Raw genomic sequence first — 21081 nt, 5'->3', positions numbered from 1 at the left:
ACTCATATACCTTCTAGTCGCCAATCTACGTACCTCATTCCCATGGCAAACATCTAGGTCTTGGTGTTCACCTTATGTAGCAGTTATTTGTGCAAAAAGTAACTGTCTTTGCAATTGCATTGAATATTATGAACACTGAACAACACTAAGGGTTTACAATTTCAGACACTGCATATGGATAAAACATTCGGCTTGTCTATATAACGTCATACTAGTACGTTCTGTACACTGAGCATTCACTTGAATTACAGTTCATTGAATGGAACTATATTTTCATTTATTTTGTGAATCAGTATGCAAGCGCCAAATGGCGTAAAGGGCAAAGAACTGTGAAAATGACATGAATGGACCTCTGTAAATCAGTGGTGACACCAGGTGTTGGTGAAAAGGGTACGGATGTCCTGCAGTGTTTAATGATCACAGTGAGAATTAGTTTAAGGACTCTCAGGACCTGTAAGAAGAGGTGTCAATGAAAGATCAATTAATTGTCTTAACAAGGAAAGGGACATGGAAAGGGCTCTGCAGCTGTCGCGTTATTGACAAGAGCAAATTCGTTGATATGGATTGCAGATCAACAGTGTTTAATAAATCAAATCTTATTCAGAAATAGTTGTACTGTTGAATAAGGCAATTACGTCTTGATTGAAGGCTGAAATAGAGGAATGGCTGTCCCACTGCATTGAGAAGGGACGTTTATGATCATACACTCACAGTGGACTCACTAGATAGTTACTAAATGTCATGGGGTTTAATCTATCCTTTAATGAAGATGGGTTACATGACATATTAAATTAGTCACCGACAGATTTTCGTTATTGAGGTGTAACAGATGGGAATATGTTTGTCTTCCGCTTGTTCTTTTGGGAAAGACCACCATGTAAGATTGCTTTCAGAGGATATCGTTAAACGTTTCTTTTTTTAACTAGACGTAAGCTATATCTAGTGGATGTATTACCGACGAATATTGCACGTGTTAAACTGTTCTTTATTCTACATCGGACATATTGTTGGAAATGTATAGCTTCAACAACCAAGGATTATAATAGTCTTCATAAACCGCCGAAACAGATTCCATTTGTGTAAAAGGCAAACTAGCGGGATATATAACCATTAGCAGTTTGAATAATGGTACTTGTTGAGGCCTATTTTACATTTGTCATAACACATAGCACACAGCAACTGTACAGCTTTATAACGTCGGCCTGTACGTACAACGATCCACGACGTCAGAGTACGATGACACGCGATCAACCAAATCACGAGCCTGACGACTCGATCCATTTAGTCGCCTCTTACGACCATTATGGACTCTTTTTAATCCGGTTTCTTGACGGAGGTGTTTATAAATGAGATAGTTCAAGAAAGTATTAATTGTGGACTGAGAAAAGTTTTTGTTATACACGGAATAAATGAAATCGCCCTGCTCCTGTTTGCATACTATGTAACATTCACAATGTTTTGAAAGTTAAATATATACAAGTATTGTTATGTGGTTCGGTATTGTGTGGTTGCACATATAGTTTCTTCCAAAGACACCATTGTGGTACAATACACTATTTATATTGCGCATGTTTCAAACCACACCAGTCAAGAATCATTCTCAGCTTCCTCGGAAGTGTACAACCCGCCTCGTCTGATAGGCGCAAGAAGGTAAACAATCACATTCACTGCTGGGAAACAGAAGCACATTTGCCTAAGGAGACGACCTAGAAACTTTCGGGAGCAAAGTTGCTGAAAGGCGGTCACCCATCCAAGGACTCTCCGTGACGGACGTTGCTTAACTTCAACTGATTTACGACCCGAACTTTGAGCATAGGACCACGTGGCACCACGTGTTTCCAGTACTTCTGTACTAGGCTCAGAAGTGAGACATTGACATGTGTTAATTAGTTTTGCTGGCGTATGAATAGTTGGTGCGGACTTTGTTCTGTATTAGTTAATGCAATGCTGAAGTTATTCCGTGAAAACGGACGCATGTGTATCTCTAGATCCAATAACCCCTACGGCGTACAACAGTAAGCTAATCCCCAGCTTGTTACATTGTTATTAAATGGATTAACCCACACAAATAAACAAGCTAAATGGAGATAATGATAATAATAATAATAACGACCAAATACATTGCACATTTTAATCATCAAGCACATGTACTGGAATCATTGTAAGCCTGGTAAGCACATACATACAAACATACTGTATAAGTTATAATGACCAACTTGATATAGTATCACAATGTATATGGTACAACGATCAAATATGCATCGCAGGTAAAACTCTGCTTGATAAACATTTGCTTTCTCAAGGAATAAGAAATATGGACGACATACTGAACCAAGAAGCTGAACACGTATCGTTTATGGACATAAAGAAAATATATAAAATGAATTCGAAGCTTAACATTTTGCAGTACCATGACGATTAGTCGTGTTAAAAGTTATTGTTCATCAAGTCGTTTGATTCTTCACACAATGTTTGCAGAGATGTTGTTTTAGGGCTTAATAGTAAATGATACTGATCAAAATGCATCTTTACAATACTTACATACTAACAAACACCAGCTGTTCATGATGTTATCATTGCTAGAATCACCTGCAGTTATCATCTTTCATGTGCTGATTTACCATTTAATTCTTATTGGTCAGGTACTGGAACAAACGTTGCTGAGAACAAACCCGCATGGATGAGCTCAGCCTGGAACTCAGTTCATCCCGCCAGCAAAGCGGTCGATGGAGTAATACTTGCATACGATTACGCAAACTCAGCTGTCACCAAAACGGGTACAGCAACCGCCTGGTGGAAGGTGGATCTACAAACACAAGTACAGTCAGCACTGGTTACCCTGTACTTCAGTACTTTCTGTACGTATAGACTCATTTACGTATTTGAAATTAATCACATTTCGTAAACGTTTAATCAATGGTTCCTGGAACGCCATGACATGTAACTACCATAACATTAGAAACCTGACCGCAACGGAATCCAAATCCAACCACAATTCCAACTCATGTCAATACAAAGGCTTTTGGCATATTTTAATGTCTAGTAATATAAAATCAGCTCCAGCTTATGCTTACGCTTCTCATCCAACTGCTTCAATTCTTTAGAGAATGTACATTTCTTTCATATTTCATGGAAAAAGACATCATGTTCACTGCTAATCTTTTCAATGAAGGTTTCACCGTCGGAAGTCTGGTAAAGTCATTCCAGAGTTTCGCGGCAGACAGTCAGTACACATGGACTAAAATGACACATCGCTTGTCAGCACGATGCTCTATGCTATCCCCTTAATGTAACCTTCTCATTGAGTTTCACACCAACTGACTCACTGTCAAATATTGTTTCAAGGATCATTCTGTGAGTGGCGATTTCTACCGGTAAATCAAGAAGACATGCTTGCACTTTTCGTAAACTAAGTTTTTTAACTGATTTAAGTTTTATTTATGAGTTAAGTTGTTTGATAAATACGGCCCCTGGTGTCATCACTGATTTTGATTTTTTCAATTTCAATTTTTTCACTATTTTCTGTTTTACGCCCCATGGAATCCGTTTCTGCAGATAGACGTGACTGATTTTTCAATGGTGTTTGCTTTTTGAATTTTCTCGAAGGAACCTTAATGCGTCTAATCGATTCATGGTCTACCCAATAGAATAAGTCGTGGCAATGAAATAATTAATGTGGGGTCACGAGATTGTGGCGAGAGGTCTACAGTTGTGACATTAAGGCAATTAACATCGAGGTATTTTAGAAATTCATCAAGGTAAATACGGATTTACATATCCATTTTCTAAATCGTCGCCACGCTATATTATAATCTGAAATGCATTTTTAACCATACCACACTGTGAAATTATATTCTCGTATCCAATCTGTTGATGTGATGTGTTGATAAAACCTATGATATGGAGTTGTGCATGAAGCAGACACTCGGCTATGTCCGCTAATTAGTTGCTAATTGGAAGAGAACTTCATACAGGCATTAAAATCAATTCAGGTTTGACTATTTATTTTTTTTAAACATTCTCAAAGAAAATACATATCCCCATCGTAGTTTTCTTTCGGGATTTGTTAACACGTTCACTTACAAATGCTGGATATTTAGCTGGATTACACTTAACACTTATCCGTAAATGTTTATAAAACAAAATCAAATGTTCTTGCAGCACAAAACACACAACGCAATGGCACCCAGCTCAACACAGTACCGTCGTTGATCAAGCAGGAGTATGACATACAATTGTTGGAAATACTCATGGCACTGAAATATCGGCAACATATAATGTGACATGACCTTCAATGCTATAGCTGGACGCAATGGTTTCTAAATATAATTCTGACCTGCTTATCCAAACTGAATATGAACCCACAGCCTAGCGTTTACGGTTATGTTGCTGTGCCGTTACACGAAACAGGGATATTTTATTTAGTGGTACTCAATCATGCGCTTCGCTTTTGACCGTAAGTGCTAGTTTTAGAACGATCGTCTGTCGCAACAGCGACATTGGTCCCGTGAGTGTGGGTTCCCCACATTGGTTTTTAGCATTGCATGCTATATCAAGGCGAACTTCAGCCATCCATCGTGTAAGTTTATTAATTATATCATTAGGGACATTTTAGATATGTTTTGGATGCAACTTATGTTATAAATTGTGTTTATTCAGTGTGTGAAAATTCTAGCATAATGTAGCATCAGAAACCGGAGCACCTTTAGAATACAGTTCCACAACTTCACGTGAAGACGATCTCTGCCGTAGGTCACATGTCTCAAAGACATGCAACCAGTTTAAGTGAGAATCCGTCGGACGCGAACCCGCGACCTTCGGATTGCAAGCCCGACAGATTAAGGCCTGAGCTACGTCCACTCTGTAAAACATAGTGGAAATTTACCTAGTCATGCCTATGACGTTACGGAACTGAACGAAAAAGGTCGAATGGGTGACGGACATTCACGAAGGTTACGGGTAGGCATGGTGTCTCGTCACCTTAGCCTACGGACACTTACGACCGATCCCGATGCCATTTGGCACACTCGTCCCATTCCGTAATCTACAAGATACCGAGTGGTGAGGAATGAGGCGATATGGTGCGAACTGAAAACGACTTCAGGCGTCAGACGTCAGAAGTCAAACTCGCGAATACGAATGAATGATATGGTATTTAATAATTCGTCGGGTGACTTTGGAAGACTGTAAGGATGATGTAGATACTAGTGACGACACAACGGTGAGCTTCCTTTTAAATCAGTACTGAACAAAATGTAGCCAGTGAAAGTGGCTTGTGTGTGTGTTCCAGGACAGTTTCAAGTAGCCAAAATATTCGACACAAAACCATTTCATCCTTTTACATCCTTTTTTGTGTGAAGAATATTAGGAGCCGCTATACAATCAACAATAGCCACTAAACGGGTACCTGACCCTAATGATCGTAAAGGGGTGATCGATCGTAAAGGGGATACAAGGGCCAAGGATAGAGTTCGGGGATATTGTTCAGCGCCAATATAATATCACTAATAAACTGCATTCTTGTGCCAAAAAATGAAAATCAGTGAACCGAAAAAATAATACATGTATATTTGTTCCCATTTATAACAATTTTATCCACTTGAATTACGAGAAAAAAAACGAAATAAGAAATATATAAAAAATACAAGTGCTTTCGTAAACAAGCGCTTGCTTTAAAATGCTCCCCCGCAGGCTGTATTTGGTAAACAAATATTCAAAACTCTCAACACCGCTGGGCGTATTCAATGTCATTGCGTCTGGAAATGATAGATCACTGGGAGGAGCTTATGCACAATCGATGACCCCTGACGTCACATGGCATTGTTTCGCCGGTGTGACTGGCAACAAAATACAACAAATTACGTCATAGGGTTTTGTGTTTGAAAAGTTTGTAGTACTGTATTCTAAAGGTATAGGCCCAGAAACCATGTGTATATTCTATGATGCGCACTTAAAATCTCCACGTAGTTTTGTATAGATGTTCACTGAAGCTTAATGATTGCTCTGACACTTCTTTCAGTATTTATGCCACGCTGGGATGATTCAGATTTTTTACAGTTATAGTCTTCCACACGTACATGTGTGTTTTCCTTATTGCATAAGGAGTAATTCCTTTGTTTTGTTTTGTTGTAGCCTTTTATCACATACATCCATGCACACAGAAGTGCGCAGAAGTAATAAACTTTAAAAATTTTGGATCCCAATTTTGTCCATTATTTTACAAGACTGTGCCTTAGTGTTGGATCGGTAAACTGATGACTGCTAGAACCTAAATCACGTTTGGAGAAGACGGTACAGTTTCATTAATGAGTATGTCCTACAGTCAGTAAAGTATATATTTATACTTGTTTCAGACAAGAAAAGACGTAATGGCCTGCAGCTCTACACATCTAGGACAAATTCCACTGACCCCAAAGAAGGAAATCTATGTCACAGTGTAACAGGACGTGCTGACGGTACAGACATCCCTGATGTGCTGAATGTCACCTGTCCCGGGACCTGGAGCTACCTGACTGTCTACACAGAGACTGATAATGATAACTATGGTCCTTTATTAGACTTTGTTGAAGTACAGGTGTGGAGTAAGTTACCTGTTGGGCGTGAATAAGTATATATATATATATATGAAGATGAGTTTTCAGCGAACTTATTCAAGAAACTTCTTTTTTTTAAATACCAAGTAATAATATTGTGTCATTTTACAGTAAAATACTACTTTATATTTTTTACAAACTGATATTACGCAGCCTACTTTTCAGTTTTTTTCTTTGTTAATGAGGGGCAGTCGGGTAGCCTAGTGGTTAAAGCGTTCCCTCATCACGCCGAAGACCCGGGTTCGATTCCCGACATGGGTACATTGTGTGAAGCCCATTTCTGGTGTCCCCTACCTTGATATTGCTGGAATATTGCTAAAAGCGGCGTAAAACCATACTCACTCACTCACTCACTTCGTCAATTAGTATATTTTTGTTGTTCATATGTGTGCACTAGTTTGGAAGGTTTTAAACCACATCACAAACGTCGCTTTGGAGAACTGGGTTCAATTACCTTATGTCCCAAAGAACCCAAGACAGTTGTATTGAGTCGGACTACTGTGTTTCTTCGGGTCATTTGATATGAAGATGAGTTTTCAGCGAACTTATGTTTGTAATCCATTTTATTGATTTTCTTAAAAACGTCATGCAATTTCGCTCCAACTCACAATTATTTACAGCGTGGGAGCCTCGACAGTGACTGGTGAATGTATATAGTTAATCTGCAAATACAATGACACGATACTAGCACATATTATTCCTTATAAAATAAGAGTTTCAGAGAGAATTCTTAGGATCATTGCAACAAAATTCTTTAAACTATATTGTTGTGTATTTTCTGAGCGAATCACGGGTAGTTCGGGGAAAAAACGCGTGTAAAGCTAATTGCATTGTTATTTCACGTTTGGTTTACAAGAAAATCTCTGCATGTAAAACAATATGTTACGGATTAGGAAGGACAATATAAATGGTAAGTCATCACGAATAGTTGTTTTTTAATTTTCTTTGACCAAATTTATCACCTGAAGGGATACATGATGTTTGTTCTGCACATAGTACTTGAACATTTGTACTTGTGTACTCATGGTGTCTGTAAGGATAGGTTTATTTATTCGATACTACCTAAGACTATATATATATTGTATTGGCATGGGGAACCGATGTATACCGGTGTGGTGGTATACTGATCCAAGCCTAGATGTGGTAACTAAACAGTTTGTTATTAGAGCAGGTGCCACACTCTATACATGTTATCTTTTTCACATGTTGACCTACCGCCATGTTGCATAACATGTCACAAACCTCAGGGATGAGTAAATAAAACACTTTTTTAATCAGATATTGGACACAATAATGGTTACAGTTGGTCTTGTATTTCACATTACAAAAACAGTCATAATTATACGTACACTTTACTTAATAGTGGCATGAAGAGACGATTGATAGATAATCTGGCATGCCACTCTGGATATTATGGAAACAAACCTATAACCAATAATGCAATAACCGGCACTGCAGGAAGATATACAGGTAACAATGTAGATGACAATATGACATTGCTATTTACTAGTATGCTCTTCTGGGTATTATGGATCAAACTGTGACAAGTCCTGTGCTGCAAGTCATTGCAAGTCGGACTCCAGCTGTGACGTCATGGGACTGTGTGTTGGTGGATGTGCGGCTGGATATCAGGGAACAGACTGTACTCAAGGTCATGTTTATTCAAATTAGATTTAATTGATTTAATAAATAATTTGTGTTTATATTGATTCATTTTTTGTCGCTCCCTGCCATTATTTGCGGTGTATATGTCTGAATGCATATAAAACTAACTAAATTTATCGTCAATATATTGTCTACATTATGTCACTTTCTTACTCAGATATGCAGATTAAAGCATTGTCAAGAACTGACCATCACTCTGTGTGAGTTCATTGGGGTATGAACCTTCATAGAGTGAGGGCCAGACTGCATGAACGTCAGAGCTTGCGACAATTTTTACCTCAAAGGATGTAGGCCAAGATCTAAAGACAATTTCATTTAGTACGTGTGACTTCATGCTTACACTGACAGCCATACAACAACCAGCTATACCGCGGAATAAAATAGTTCCTCAAAAAGAGAGGTGCCTTTAGCTTATGGATGCACAACTTGAACTTCAGAAACATCTTGCGCAACACATATGTTCAAATCATATCCTCATTAGATAAGAAAGGTCTGTAAAGAACTACCTCAGTAGGTCAGTCACAATGACAGCGCGTCGTAATACATTTACATCAAGTACAAGACGTCAAAATGGCCGACACGATAAACGTGACGCCAAAGATTTCCGAAATTGTGAATGAACCTGTGGCAGTTACATGTGTTTGTCATTATTGATCAACTGGCCGATCATTGAAAGGTGATTAAAGATGCGTCAAACAGACACTAAGATAAATTCAAAGATTGCTGGAGATGGTCACTGTCATCCAAGACACGGATCGAGTCGATACTACGATAGTTTGGATGTGCTTTTCTTCGTTTGTTAATTAGGATGGGCCGTCGCGAGGAAATTCGTGAACAACCATGCAGTCAATCTCCCTGGCGTTTCTCAATGTATACTGAAACGCTGAGACCAAGATTAAAGGTTCTACATGATCAGAAATAACGCTTATGTATGTGTTCGTGCTTGGGAATTCCCAGGAATGTGGAAATAGTCCGTCAGTGTTTACGTCATTTCAAGAACACGGTCTCGTGAAAAACGTATGAACGTCAAATTGTGTCGTTCATACACTTATGAACGTCAATTTCGCGGTCATGTGACCAGCCTCTCGCCCAATGGAAAATCGCGGCATATCGTGTAAACGTCAAATTAAAAAAAAATATACTAATATTCCATCTATATGACAGTGCTCAGTACATCATACAGACAATCCAGTGATTGACATCAAGAGCACCGAAATAGGCAATAAGGATGTGATGACATGCATCATTAGCGAGTCTGACCACCCGATCCTGTAAGTCGCCTCTTACCAAATAGTTGCCTGAACATAGCATACCACATTATACATAACATTTGTCTCAGCTCCTACGTATTATGTTTGAAAATGTACATTCATTGCCCATGTCACTCGGTTCTGTCACGTGTCAGCCGTGGTTGAGCCCTGCTGGCAACAAATGTCATTAACTTCAGTGTAGGAAAAAAACAATAAGGTAGCTCTCTGTACATGAATTGATATGTAGGGTCAAGGTAATGTAGGCATGAATAACTGACAATGAAATGTCCGATCATGAAATATTTAGTGTCGTAAACAGCAATAGTCCCAGGATTGTTCTTAATGTCAATAAATGAGACTCTGTGAAAGTTTGTGCTCAGTCGAATACTTGACATCGGGAATTGATGACATTTATTGAAGATTAATGTGAACTATGTTCCATGAGTGATGCATACGCACTGTTAGACAACCTTCAGCGAAGGTCAGGAGTTCTGATGTGTAGGTGACGCTTGCTGGAGAATAACACGTTTTGAATAACCGATGAAACAGATTCCATAAGGCGCAAATGGCAAATTAACGTTGATAATTATATGAATTGATCACTAAAAATCAGCGATGCCACCAGCTGTTCGCGAAAAGGGTACCCGTAGCAGTTAAGAGTCCCACAGACTGGCAGTATGTCTTCAAAATTGTATCGGCTTAATAATAAAAACTGTTATATGTGCTGTTGATTTCATCTAGTACCAAGTAGTCCAGAAGCCACAGGTTGTAGGTCGTAACGAAAAGACCACCAGGCTACTTCACGCTTATATTACTGATAAAACGTCCGAAACTACTTACTTGGAAAATTTCAAAACAATCACGCCATTCCATTCATCACCTAGATAGAAGTGAGTGAATGGGTATGGTTTCACGCCGCTTTTACCAATTTTCCAGCAATACCACGGCGGGGGACACCAGAAATGGTCTTCACACATTGTATCCATGTCAGGACTCGAACCCGGGTCTTCGGCGCTTTAACCACTAAGCTACCCGACCGTCTCTCCTTGATAGTAGATAACTTGTCTCATATTTTGCATCCCATTCCCGCCATGATACCGCATACATTTGAATATGACAGTCCTATATACTAGCATGCGCCCCTGAGTACTATGGAGCTGACTGTGGCCAACTCTGTGCTGACCGACATTGCAAGATGGATTCTAGCTGCCCTGACAAGATACAAGGGCAGTGTGTCGGTGGATGTGCGGCGGGGTATCAGGGAACAGATTGTACTCAAGGTAATGTTTTAAGCACAGTACATAGTAATTTGTTCAGTCATGTATTTTCTATTGCTTAATTGATTTTGGTTTCAATTTATCACGGGTCGTTCACGTTGCTAAAATGTCGATTCTTTCGCGGCTTTCTGGTGGTTTCATTGTCAACAGCTCTGGACGTTTACATTGTTCAGTCTCGTATCGTACATACTCAACAACAGGATTTCTATTTTCAGGTCATTGTCATTATATAAATATATGGTCGTAATGGTAGGTTCACTTTTGTAGATACTGTACAATATGAGTTTAATACAGAACATAATTTCAATTTCGTTTCCTGAAATATTCGTGTTTCATAGCTCAATCGTCCAAATGTCAAAAGCCACGTTTTGATACGCTCCATCAATCCGTCAAAGCATTATCACATCACGATTCGAGTGTAATAACGCTGCAGCTGAATACCGCGTGTGTTAAAATACAAAGTGCTGACTGACAGTTATATATTACAATTCATACAAGCATCCGTGTTGCTTGGACGCAACAAGTCTTTGGTTCGTTAAGCTGACGTTAAGCGAGTCAGGTGTGATATTCTCTCACAACATACGTTGACTCATGACCTTATTGTGCCATGTCGCCTTTTTATATCCCTATGTGAACAGGTCTCATGCTTCTTATGCAGTGAAAGTTTGATCCATGAAATCATTTTACTCGTGCAGCATCGCCCAAACCCAGCAACTTGCGACGAGATGTAACTAGCTACGTAATGTCAAGCTATACTGGAACCTACAAATCAATCCATTAACGTAAATTGTGTTTAGGTCTAAAAACATGTTTCGGTATACTTTTTTTTAATTCGTCAGTTTATGTCATCAACTAATCGAAAGCTGGGAAATATTTTTGTTCCAAAATGATGGACAGTTTGTTTAAGGATGTAATTAACATTACGGGTGTAAGAATGTCAATCATATTAGCAGCTATGACAACTCTTTCGGAATTAGTTTCAATCTTACACCAGTTTCACTTTTGCCTTATTCAGCGTGTACCAGTACTATGTACGGCCCTAACTGTGCCAGCAACTGCAGTTCCCGACACTGTAAGACACCCTCCTCTACATGTGACAGAGTGACAGGACAGTGTCCTGATGGGTGTGAAGATGGATGGACAGAGACAGATTGCTCCAGAAGTAAGTTACAGAACATCACCGTACCTGTTGTCTGTATGACACTCCCTATTTGTAGTTGGGTCAACACAAGAATTTGATGTAAGATTAATTTGACATGTAACATATGTTTCGGTGTTTTTTTCAGTTGAACAATTGACTTGTCCGTGCATGTGTTTGTGACGTATGCCAGCGCTGGGACATGATACGCTTATTTTTAACGTAATAAGTAATACCTAATTAAATATGATCAAAATGACACTCAGGAATTAAATTTTTTTTGAAGTCATCATGCATAATGTGTAAGTTGTCTCTCAAACGAACTTGTAAGTCGCACCCTGAGGAGACAAACCAGTAGTTAAGTATGTAGTTTGAATGTGGGTTCAAATGACACTTAAGTACTGCAGGTATCCACGCAACCCTGAATATGGTCCACATAAACAATAATATATCTCTAGGATAAAGTTAATTCTGAAATGTTTGAGAAAAAGCATGTCAAGGGGTGGTAAGATGTCTTCTCAGACCATCATTGACTTTGGACCTTCACTCGGGACGGGTGCTGCTGGTAGGCAAGAATATGTTACATTGTTCCCGGCACACCTGACGTCATCACTTTAACTTCTCTTCGTGAGGAATCCTGGCTAGAAAAGGTATCTAGCAGCCTAAGCTGGTAGAAAGAGTCAACACGGTGACTTAGTTGGTTGCTTTTCATCGCACCCGACTGAGTAAGACGTTGTTCATTCTGTCAATCACTGAATTTTCTGGTCAAGGCAGCCGTCATAAAATTAGAATAGTGCTTGGTGTGGTGTTAAACAAGCAACTAGAAAACACTGTAAAATTATGTTTCTTCATGAGTGAAGAGTTGTGCTGTTTGGAACGGAATAATGAGGACATGGACGCTTACCAAATATTCTAGACTAATTATATTGATTTTGTCAATGAGCACTGTGATGTTACTCGGTTAAATATACAGGGGGTATGTAAGAATAGCCTAGATCACAGTTGATTGATGGTTTGAGTTCAGTATCAAGTGGGACAAAATCAAAGCCCTTTCAAGTAACCTCAAAGACTTCAAAATCAGAAAACTCCAAGTAGCCATCAACACCAAACGCTCCAAACATCAACCGTGATTAAGGCTGAGTGAGATACCCCAACTTCATAACCGTGTCAGAATCTACATCAAAACGCCGCTATATGCTCAAACTGTTTATAGAAGCTATCGATTCATGTTGTAAACACAACTTCGCAACCTCATCAAATTCTTCATTAGATATTTACCGTGATATAATGCATTGCAGCCGTCTCACCATATGCATATGGGTTATCAATTTGTTCATTTTCATAAGAGTCCATCGTTGTGTGTCGATACATGTATCTCATGAAGATCTGGGCAGAATAGATCTTCAGCAACCCATCCTTGACGTTAAAGGTGTCTATGCTTGAAGTAAGAGGCGACTAACGGGATCGGGTGGTCAGGCTCGCTGACTTGGTTGATGCATATCATCGTTCCCAATTGCGTGGATCGATGTTCATGATGTCAGTCACTGGATTGTCTGGTCCAGACTCGATTATTTGAAGACCGCCGTCATGTAGCTGGACTATTGCTGAGAGCGGCGTTAAACAACAAACAAAATCATAACTTACTATTGCTTTGAAAAGAATCTTCTCATGTCAATAGGAACAACATTCAAGTAGCCGTTAAACTTAATAGAACATGCACATCAGATCTTCAGTGTGCAAGGTGACACAGGCTTTATTATACTACAATTCTGAAAACTATGGTATCTGCATATTTTGAAAAGAAATAGTTTTGGCGAGGAAAATATTCTTGTCGTGGTCAAACTGGCTCCTAACAAGGCAAACAGTAATCGCCCCATCCTTCATTCTACCCCTGTTTAACAGACCCTTTTTGGTACTTCCTGATCTCATTTGATTTCTTTCAATTTTGTGTTGACAGACAATATTAACAAAAATCCAGTCTTTTGCTTCCAAACGTCGTTAGGAAATCTTGAATCAAATAAACTAGTTTACATCTAAACTGACATATATATGCTATTATATGATTCAACATTTGACATTATCACTTCTTTGTGATATATATATATATATATATATATATATATATATATATATATATATATATACACACACACACGCACACAAATGAGGTAAATGTTCACTCGGTGTACATGTAATATATAATAAAATAATAAAGTCCACGTTAGTCTATCTGATATAACGAAGATGATGGACTAGCGTGGACTTTATTATTTTATCAATGATATATTGTTCAGTATTACAATGTGTACTGTTTTAAATTTAAGCGAATCGCCGGTAGTACGGGAAAAAAACGCGTGTAAAGCTGATTGAATTGCTATATCAAGTTTGGTTTACAAGAAAATCTGCATGTAAAACAGTATGTAACAGTTTAGGAAAGACAATATAAATTGCAAGTCATCATGTATAGTTATTTTAAATTTTCTGACCAAATTTATCACCTGAGGGGATACATGAAGTTTGTTCTGCACATAATACTTGTGTACTCATAGTGTCTGTAAAGATATGTTTATTTATTCGATACTACCTAAGACTGTATATATATTGTATTGCCGTGGGGAACCGATGTGTACCGGTGTGGTGGTATATTGGTCCAAGCCTAGTTGTGGTAACTCCATAGTTTGTTATTAGAGCAAGTGCCACACTTTATACATGTGATCTTTTTCACATGTTGACCTACCGCCATGTTGCATAATTTTACAAACTTCAGGGATGAGTAAATAAAACTCTTTTGAATCAAATATTGGACACAATGTCCATAATGATTACAGTTGGTCCTGTGTATCACATTAAATAAACAATCATTATTACATGTACACTTTACTTAAAATGACATTAAGAGATGACTGATAGATAGTCCAGCATGCCACTCTGGTTATTATGAAAAAAACTATAACCAATAAAGCAATAACCGTCACTGCAGGAAGAGATCCTGTGTTTGCTACTAAATACATGTTTCCATATATACTTTGTATTGATCGTCAGTTGATGATATCTACAAATCGAAACCTGTGTAATGTTTACGTTCCAAAATGAGTGGCAGTTTGTAATTTACATTACAGGTGTTATAATTTCAATCATGTCTGCAGCTAGGAGAACTCTTTATGAATTACGTTCAAACTTACACTAGTTTCACTTATGTATTATTCAGCGTGTACCAGTATGATGTACGGCCCTAACTGTGCCAGTAACTGCAGTTCCCGACACTGTAAGACATCCACCTCTACATGTGACAGAGCGACAGGACAGTGTCTTGGTGGGTGTGAAGATGGATGGACAGAAATAGACTGCTCTAGAAGTAAGTCACCCTGCACCATAATAATATAATAAACAATAGTGATTGCTTTGTTTTTCCTGTTGATGTGTCGTGGAATTATTCACACCTGCTTGCGAGTCAGGTGTGATATTCTCACACGACAAACGTTGACAGGTGACCTTATTGTGCCATGGTCGCCTTTGTGTATCCCTATGTGACCAGGTATCATGCTTCTTATGCAGTGAAAGTGCGATCCATGAAATCATTTACAGTGCAGCATCGTCCAAAACCCAGCAATTTGCGACGAAATCTAACTAGCTACGTAATAGAACTATGATGGAACCTGTAAATCAATCCATTAACGTAAATAGTGTTTAGGTCTAAAAACATATTTCGGTATACTTTGAATTAATCGTCAGTTTATGATATCAACTAATTGAAGGCTGGGTAATGTTTTTCTTCCAAAATGATGGACAGTTTGTTTAAGGATTTAATTTACATTACAGGTGTTATAATTTCAATCATATCTGCAGCTAGAAGAACTCTTTAGGAATTACTTTCAAACTAACACCAGTTTCACTTATGCCTTATTCAGCGTGTACCAGTGTGATGTACGGCCCTAACTGTGCCAGCAGCTGCAGTTCCCGACACTGCAAGACACCCTCCTCTACATGTGACAGAGTGACAGGACAGTGTCCTGATGGGTGTGAAGATGGATGGACAGAGACAGATTGCTCCAGAGGTAAGTTACAGAACATCACCGTACCTGTTGTCTGTATGACACTCCCTTCTTTTAGTTTGGTCAACACAAGAATTGGATGTACGATTAATTTGACATGGAACATATATTTTGGTGTTCCTTTCAGTTCAACAATTGACTTGTCTTTGCATGTGTTTGTGACGTGTGCCAGCGCTGGGACATGATACGCTTATATTTTCGTAATAAGTAATACCCAATTAAATATGATCAAAATGACACTCAGGAATTAATCGACTTTGGAAGTCATCATGCACAATGTGTAAATAGTCTCTCAAACGAACTTGTAAGTCGCACCCTGAGGAGACAAACCAATAGCTAAGTATGTAGTTTGATTTTGGTTCAAATGACACTTAAGTACTGCAGGTATCCACGCAACCCTGAATATGGTCCACATAAACAATAATATATCTCAAGGATGAAGTTAATTCTGAAAAAGCATGTCCAGGGGTGGTAGGATGTCTTCTCAGACCATCATTGACTTTGGACCTTCACTCGGGACGGGTGCTGGTAGTAATCAAGAATATGTTACATTGTTCCCGGCACACCTGACGTCATCACTTTAACTTCTCTTCGTGAGGAGTGGTGTGGTGTTAAACAAGAAACTAGAAAACACTGTAAAATTATATTTCTTCACGAGTGAAGAGTTGTGCTGTTTGGAACGGAATAATTATGACATGGACGCTTACCAAAAATTCTAGACTAATTATATTGGTTTTGTCAATGAGCGCTGTGATGTTACTCGGTTGAATATACAGGGGGTATGTAAGAATAGCCTAGATCACAGTTGATTGATGGTTTGAGTTCAGTATCAAGTGGGACAAAATCAAAGCCCTTTCAAGTAACCTCAAAGACTTCAAAATCAGAAAAATTCAAGTAGCCATCAACACCAAACGCTCCAAACATCAACCGTGATTAAGGCTGAGTGAGATACCCCAACTTCATAACCGTGTCAGAATCTACATCAAAACGCCGCTATATGCACGTACTGTTTTTAGAAAGTATAGATTCATGTTGTGAACACAACTTCGCAACCTCATCAAATTCTTCATTAGATATTTACCGTGATATAATGCATTGCAGCCGTCTCACCATATGTATATGGGTTATCAATTTGTTCATTTTCATAAGAGTCCATCGTTGTGTGTCGATACATGTATCTCATGAAGATCTGGGCAGAATAGATCTTCAGCAACCCATCCTTGACGTTAAAGGTGTCTATGCTTGAAGTAAGAGGCGACTAACGGGATCGGGTGGTCAGGCTCGCTGACTTGGTTGATGCATATCATCGATCCCAATTGCGTGGATCGATGTTCATGATGTCAGTCACTGGATTGTCTGGTCCAGACTCGATTATTTGAAGACCGCCGTCATGTAGCTGGAATATTGCTGAGAGCGGCGTTAAACAACAAACAAAATCATATCTTACTATTGCGTTGAAAAGAATCTTCTCTTGTTAATAGGAACAACATTCAAGTAACCGTTAAACTTAATAGAACATGCACATCGGATCTTCATTGTGCAAGGTGACACAGGCTTTATTATACTACAAATCTGAAAACTATGGTATCTGCATATTTTGAAAAGAAATAGTTTTGGCGAGGAAAATATTCTTGTCGTGGTCAAACTGGCTCCTAACAAGGCAAACAGTAATCGCCCAATCCTTCATTCTACCCCTGTTTAACAGACCCTTTTTGGTACTTCCTGATCTCATTTGATTTCTTTCAATTTTGTGTTGTCAGACAATATTAAAACAATTCCAGTCTTTTGTTTCCAAACGTCGTTAGGAAATCTTGAATCAAATAAACTAGTTTACATCTAAACTGACATATATATGCTATTATATGATTCAACATTTGACATTATCACTTCTTTGTGATATACATATATACACACACACACAAAAATGAGGTAAATGTTCACTCGGTGTACATGTAATATATAATAAAATAATAAAGTCCACGTTAGTCCATCTGATATAACAAAGATGATGGACTAGCGTGGACTTTAGTATTTTATTAATGATATATTGTTCAGTATTACAATGTGTACTGTTTTAAATTTAAATGTAGGCAAAGATGTGATTTTACTGATTCTTTTCGTTTTGACTGTTAGTTGTAATGCAGATCTCACCATTAAGGACTGTTGCAATAAATATTATTATAATTCTCAAATGCTAAAACTAAGTTCGTTGGTGCAGCGCTAGCAAACTGCCCACCAGGAAGGTATGGACCAGGATGCACTCAGTTCTGCAATTCCCGCAACTGTGAAACGCCATCACCTGTGTGTGACGTCACTGGTTCCTGCACCGATGGATGCCGGGATGGCTGGAAGAATGTTGACTGCAGGATACGTGAGAATTAGTTTGAGAATGTTTTTGATTAACTTGTGTAAATAGTGCCAGTTTGTTCCAAACCGTGACATTAAATTGCGTTGAATTCAATTTAGATTAATTTTAAATATTTTAACAGTTAATTACTCACCCCACATACTGATTAGGCAAATCTCCCTCTTGAAAATCATTTTTACTGAAATATTTAACCAGTTGCATTTTTTCTCTAACCTTTCTCCTCGGGAAACAAAGATACGTGTACATGTAAGATGATTATCAAATTTACTGATCTTAAAGCATGTCCGAGCGGGAAGTACGGTTCCAACTGCAGCAAGTCTTGTGATTCACGTCATTGTGAAACTGCACGGGTCGCCTGTGATCACGAGACAGGGACCTGCGCCGCAGGATGTCGGGAAGGATGGATCGGAACAGACTGTACCCAGAGTAATGTTTCCTTAAACCCAACCTTTATTTGTAATAAAGTCTTAAGATAACCACACAGGTTTTATCAATATACATATATGATGGTTGTTAGTACAGCCTTCAGCAGACATATCAATAAAAATGTTATATCGAAACTAGAATATGTAAACATATCATTTCATAACTGAACACCTAACCACCTTCAGAATGCAAACCTGGAACCTATGGGCGTGACTGTTCTCGTTGTGGATACTGTGACGTCACGTGTAATGATGGAGATGGAAGTTGTCCGGGAGAATGTCTGGACGGCTTCACTGGTGACCGATGTGATGTGGATATTAGGGGTTTGAATACTTTTTAGTCGTTTTTCCCCCAAATTATGAGGTATACGGATACAAAAATATCAATTATAGTCCTGTCACCATGTATTGATGACGTTTGATCTCTGCACATCTATCATCAAACACCCGTTATATATTCCATGCTATTGTTTACGTTGTCATATGCTGAGTTTATATTTATTCACAAAAAATGTTAAACACCAGACTAAAGTGACTTTGCATCTAATCCAGTATCTCCTGTTACAACCGGCGTCATTGGGGGAGCAGTAGGAATTGCTGTAATGCTGTTGCTGATTGGTGGACTGATGATATGTCTGCTGAAGGCTGGAAGGTAACTTCTTCATTACTTAGTTTTGTATGATATTAAATAACAGATTATTGACATTGTTTTCTATGCTTGTGGAACAAACATCACAAGCATCTACACGTACAATAGGCATGTATCATACTTCTATCACAATTTTTGTTTTAGACTGAAATGGATTCCCACAACTACCACAGACCCTCAAGAGTTGAGAAAGACGGACACGCCCAACACTGGAGAGATGTCTACTCATGCGCCCACTTCCGATGTGAAAGATCAAGACTATACAGAATTGAATGAATTCACCAGAGAGAACGACAAGTCACCGTATGATGTTATACAGAACGAAAACAACCAAATCTAAGAAAAGATGTACGCACCATGTCACGGATAGTGCAACATCTGAATATATGACTTCAGTATTACTTCATTGGTATATATCCATATACATTAGAAAGCAAAGTACCAATGTCAAATAGAAAATGTCAAATTGCAGTGCTGATGCCAGCTGCTGAAATGTCTGAAAACCCTTTCTGAATATCGGAGGTGCCTTTGAAAAATACTTAATAGTTCCCTCTCACTCAAATTACCAGTTTTGCAAATATCAAGCTGAATATCTAGTTATGTCCTTTGGCCGTCGTATGTAAAAAGGGTATTCCACAACAAAAGCGCGGCATTCCAGCTGATGTTGACACTATCCAGTGACCTATTAAGATTTGCCCGAAGGAAACGTGTGATTATACGGAAATAGTACGATAATAAATTGTGGCAGATAAAATATTTAGGTCGTCCACATAACGTCCTTTTCAAAGTTACAATCTTGGATAAATCAAATAACACTAATCGTGTGCCGTTACCAGGTGGCATCTGAAGGAAAACATATATTATTATTGATCATTATTGTGAATTTTATGGATTTACCCCCAAGTCGTAATAACCGTGAATGTAAATAAGTTGTATTTCAAATCTAATTTCGATTTGACAATAACATATGGTTGAGGCAGCATTAATGTAAAAACGATGTTTACTTCCTGTTATAACTCAACTCTCTCTCACACATCCGAGTCACTCGCGTTATTGGCTTGTTGTAATGGTCCAGAAGATATGTGAAGGTTTATATATATTCTCAATATATTTCATGTTACTTTGTTCTTGTTATTTTGAGCACAATTATGCCTAATAAACAACTTTGAATAAAAATTAAATGTAGAGGGCTTTTATTGTATTGATCTATACGCAAACGTTTGCTATAATTGACGATTTTGTTTTTTATTCAACGCCGCGCTCTGCAATATTACAGCTATATGGCGGCGTTCTGTAAATAATCGAGTCATCGGGCCATCCAGTGATTGATAGCATGAGTGTCGCCTTTTTCGACGACCATTGTTGCCTTATAATTGAAGAACATAGCAGTGTTTAGACCTGCCAGAAACCTATGACCCTGTGTCCGAATCCCTATGTTTGTGGGTGGTGGTGGGTTTAACCAATGTGGTTAAAGTCTTATGCACACTCGTCAAAAAAAGAAACGCATACTTCAAAAATAAGGATATTTATTCAGAGGATGTAAAAGTATCTACACAGAATATGCGTGAACTCAATCACATGAAATTGGACACCGTGATTGACAAAAGCAGTGTCGTCATTGTCAGCATTAATTCAGTTCAGTCATTGCACATGTGTAGCCACAA

At 38.4% G+C, this 21081-nt stretch overlaps 1 protein-coding gene across 1 annotated transcript in view; it reads left to right on the top strand.

The window, feature by feature from the left end:
- Positions 1-21081, top strand: part of LOC124147611 (multiple epidermal growth factor-like domains protein 10) — a 305895-nt gene that overhangs the window by 233278 nt on the left and 51536 nt on the right. The window contains exons 11-14 of the mRNA XM_048400597.1: positions 11801-11947; positions 15132-15278; positions 15832-15978; positions 18194-18346. Coding sequence (XP_048256554.1) covers positions 11801-11947; positions 15132-15278; positions 15832-15978; positions 18194-18346 — 594 coding nt within the window. The remainder of the gene's footprint in view (positions 1-11800; positions 11948-15131; positions 15279-15831; positions 15979-18193; positions 18347-21081) is intronic.

The sequence above is a fragment of the Haliotis rufescens genome, unplaced genomic scaffold, assembly GCF_023055435.1.
Source record: "Haliotis rufescens isolate VD_foot unplaced genomic scaffold, xgHalRufe1.0.p SCAF_2, whole genome shotgun sequence".
Taxonomy (NCBI): domain Eukaryota; kingdom Metazoa; phylum Mollusca; class Gastropoda; order Lepetellida; family Haliotidae; genus Haliotis; species Haliotis rufescens.
Note: the sequence above shows the minus strand (reverse complement) of the source record. Positions and strands in the feature narration are given on the sequence as shown.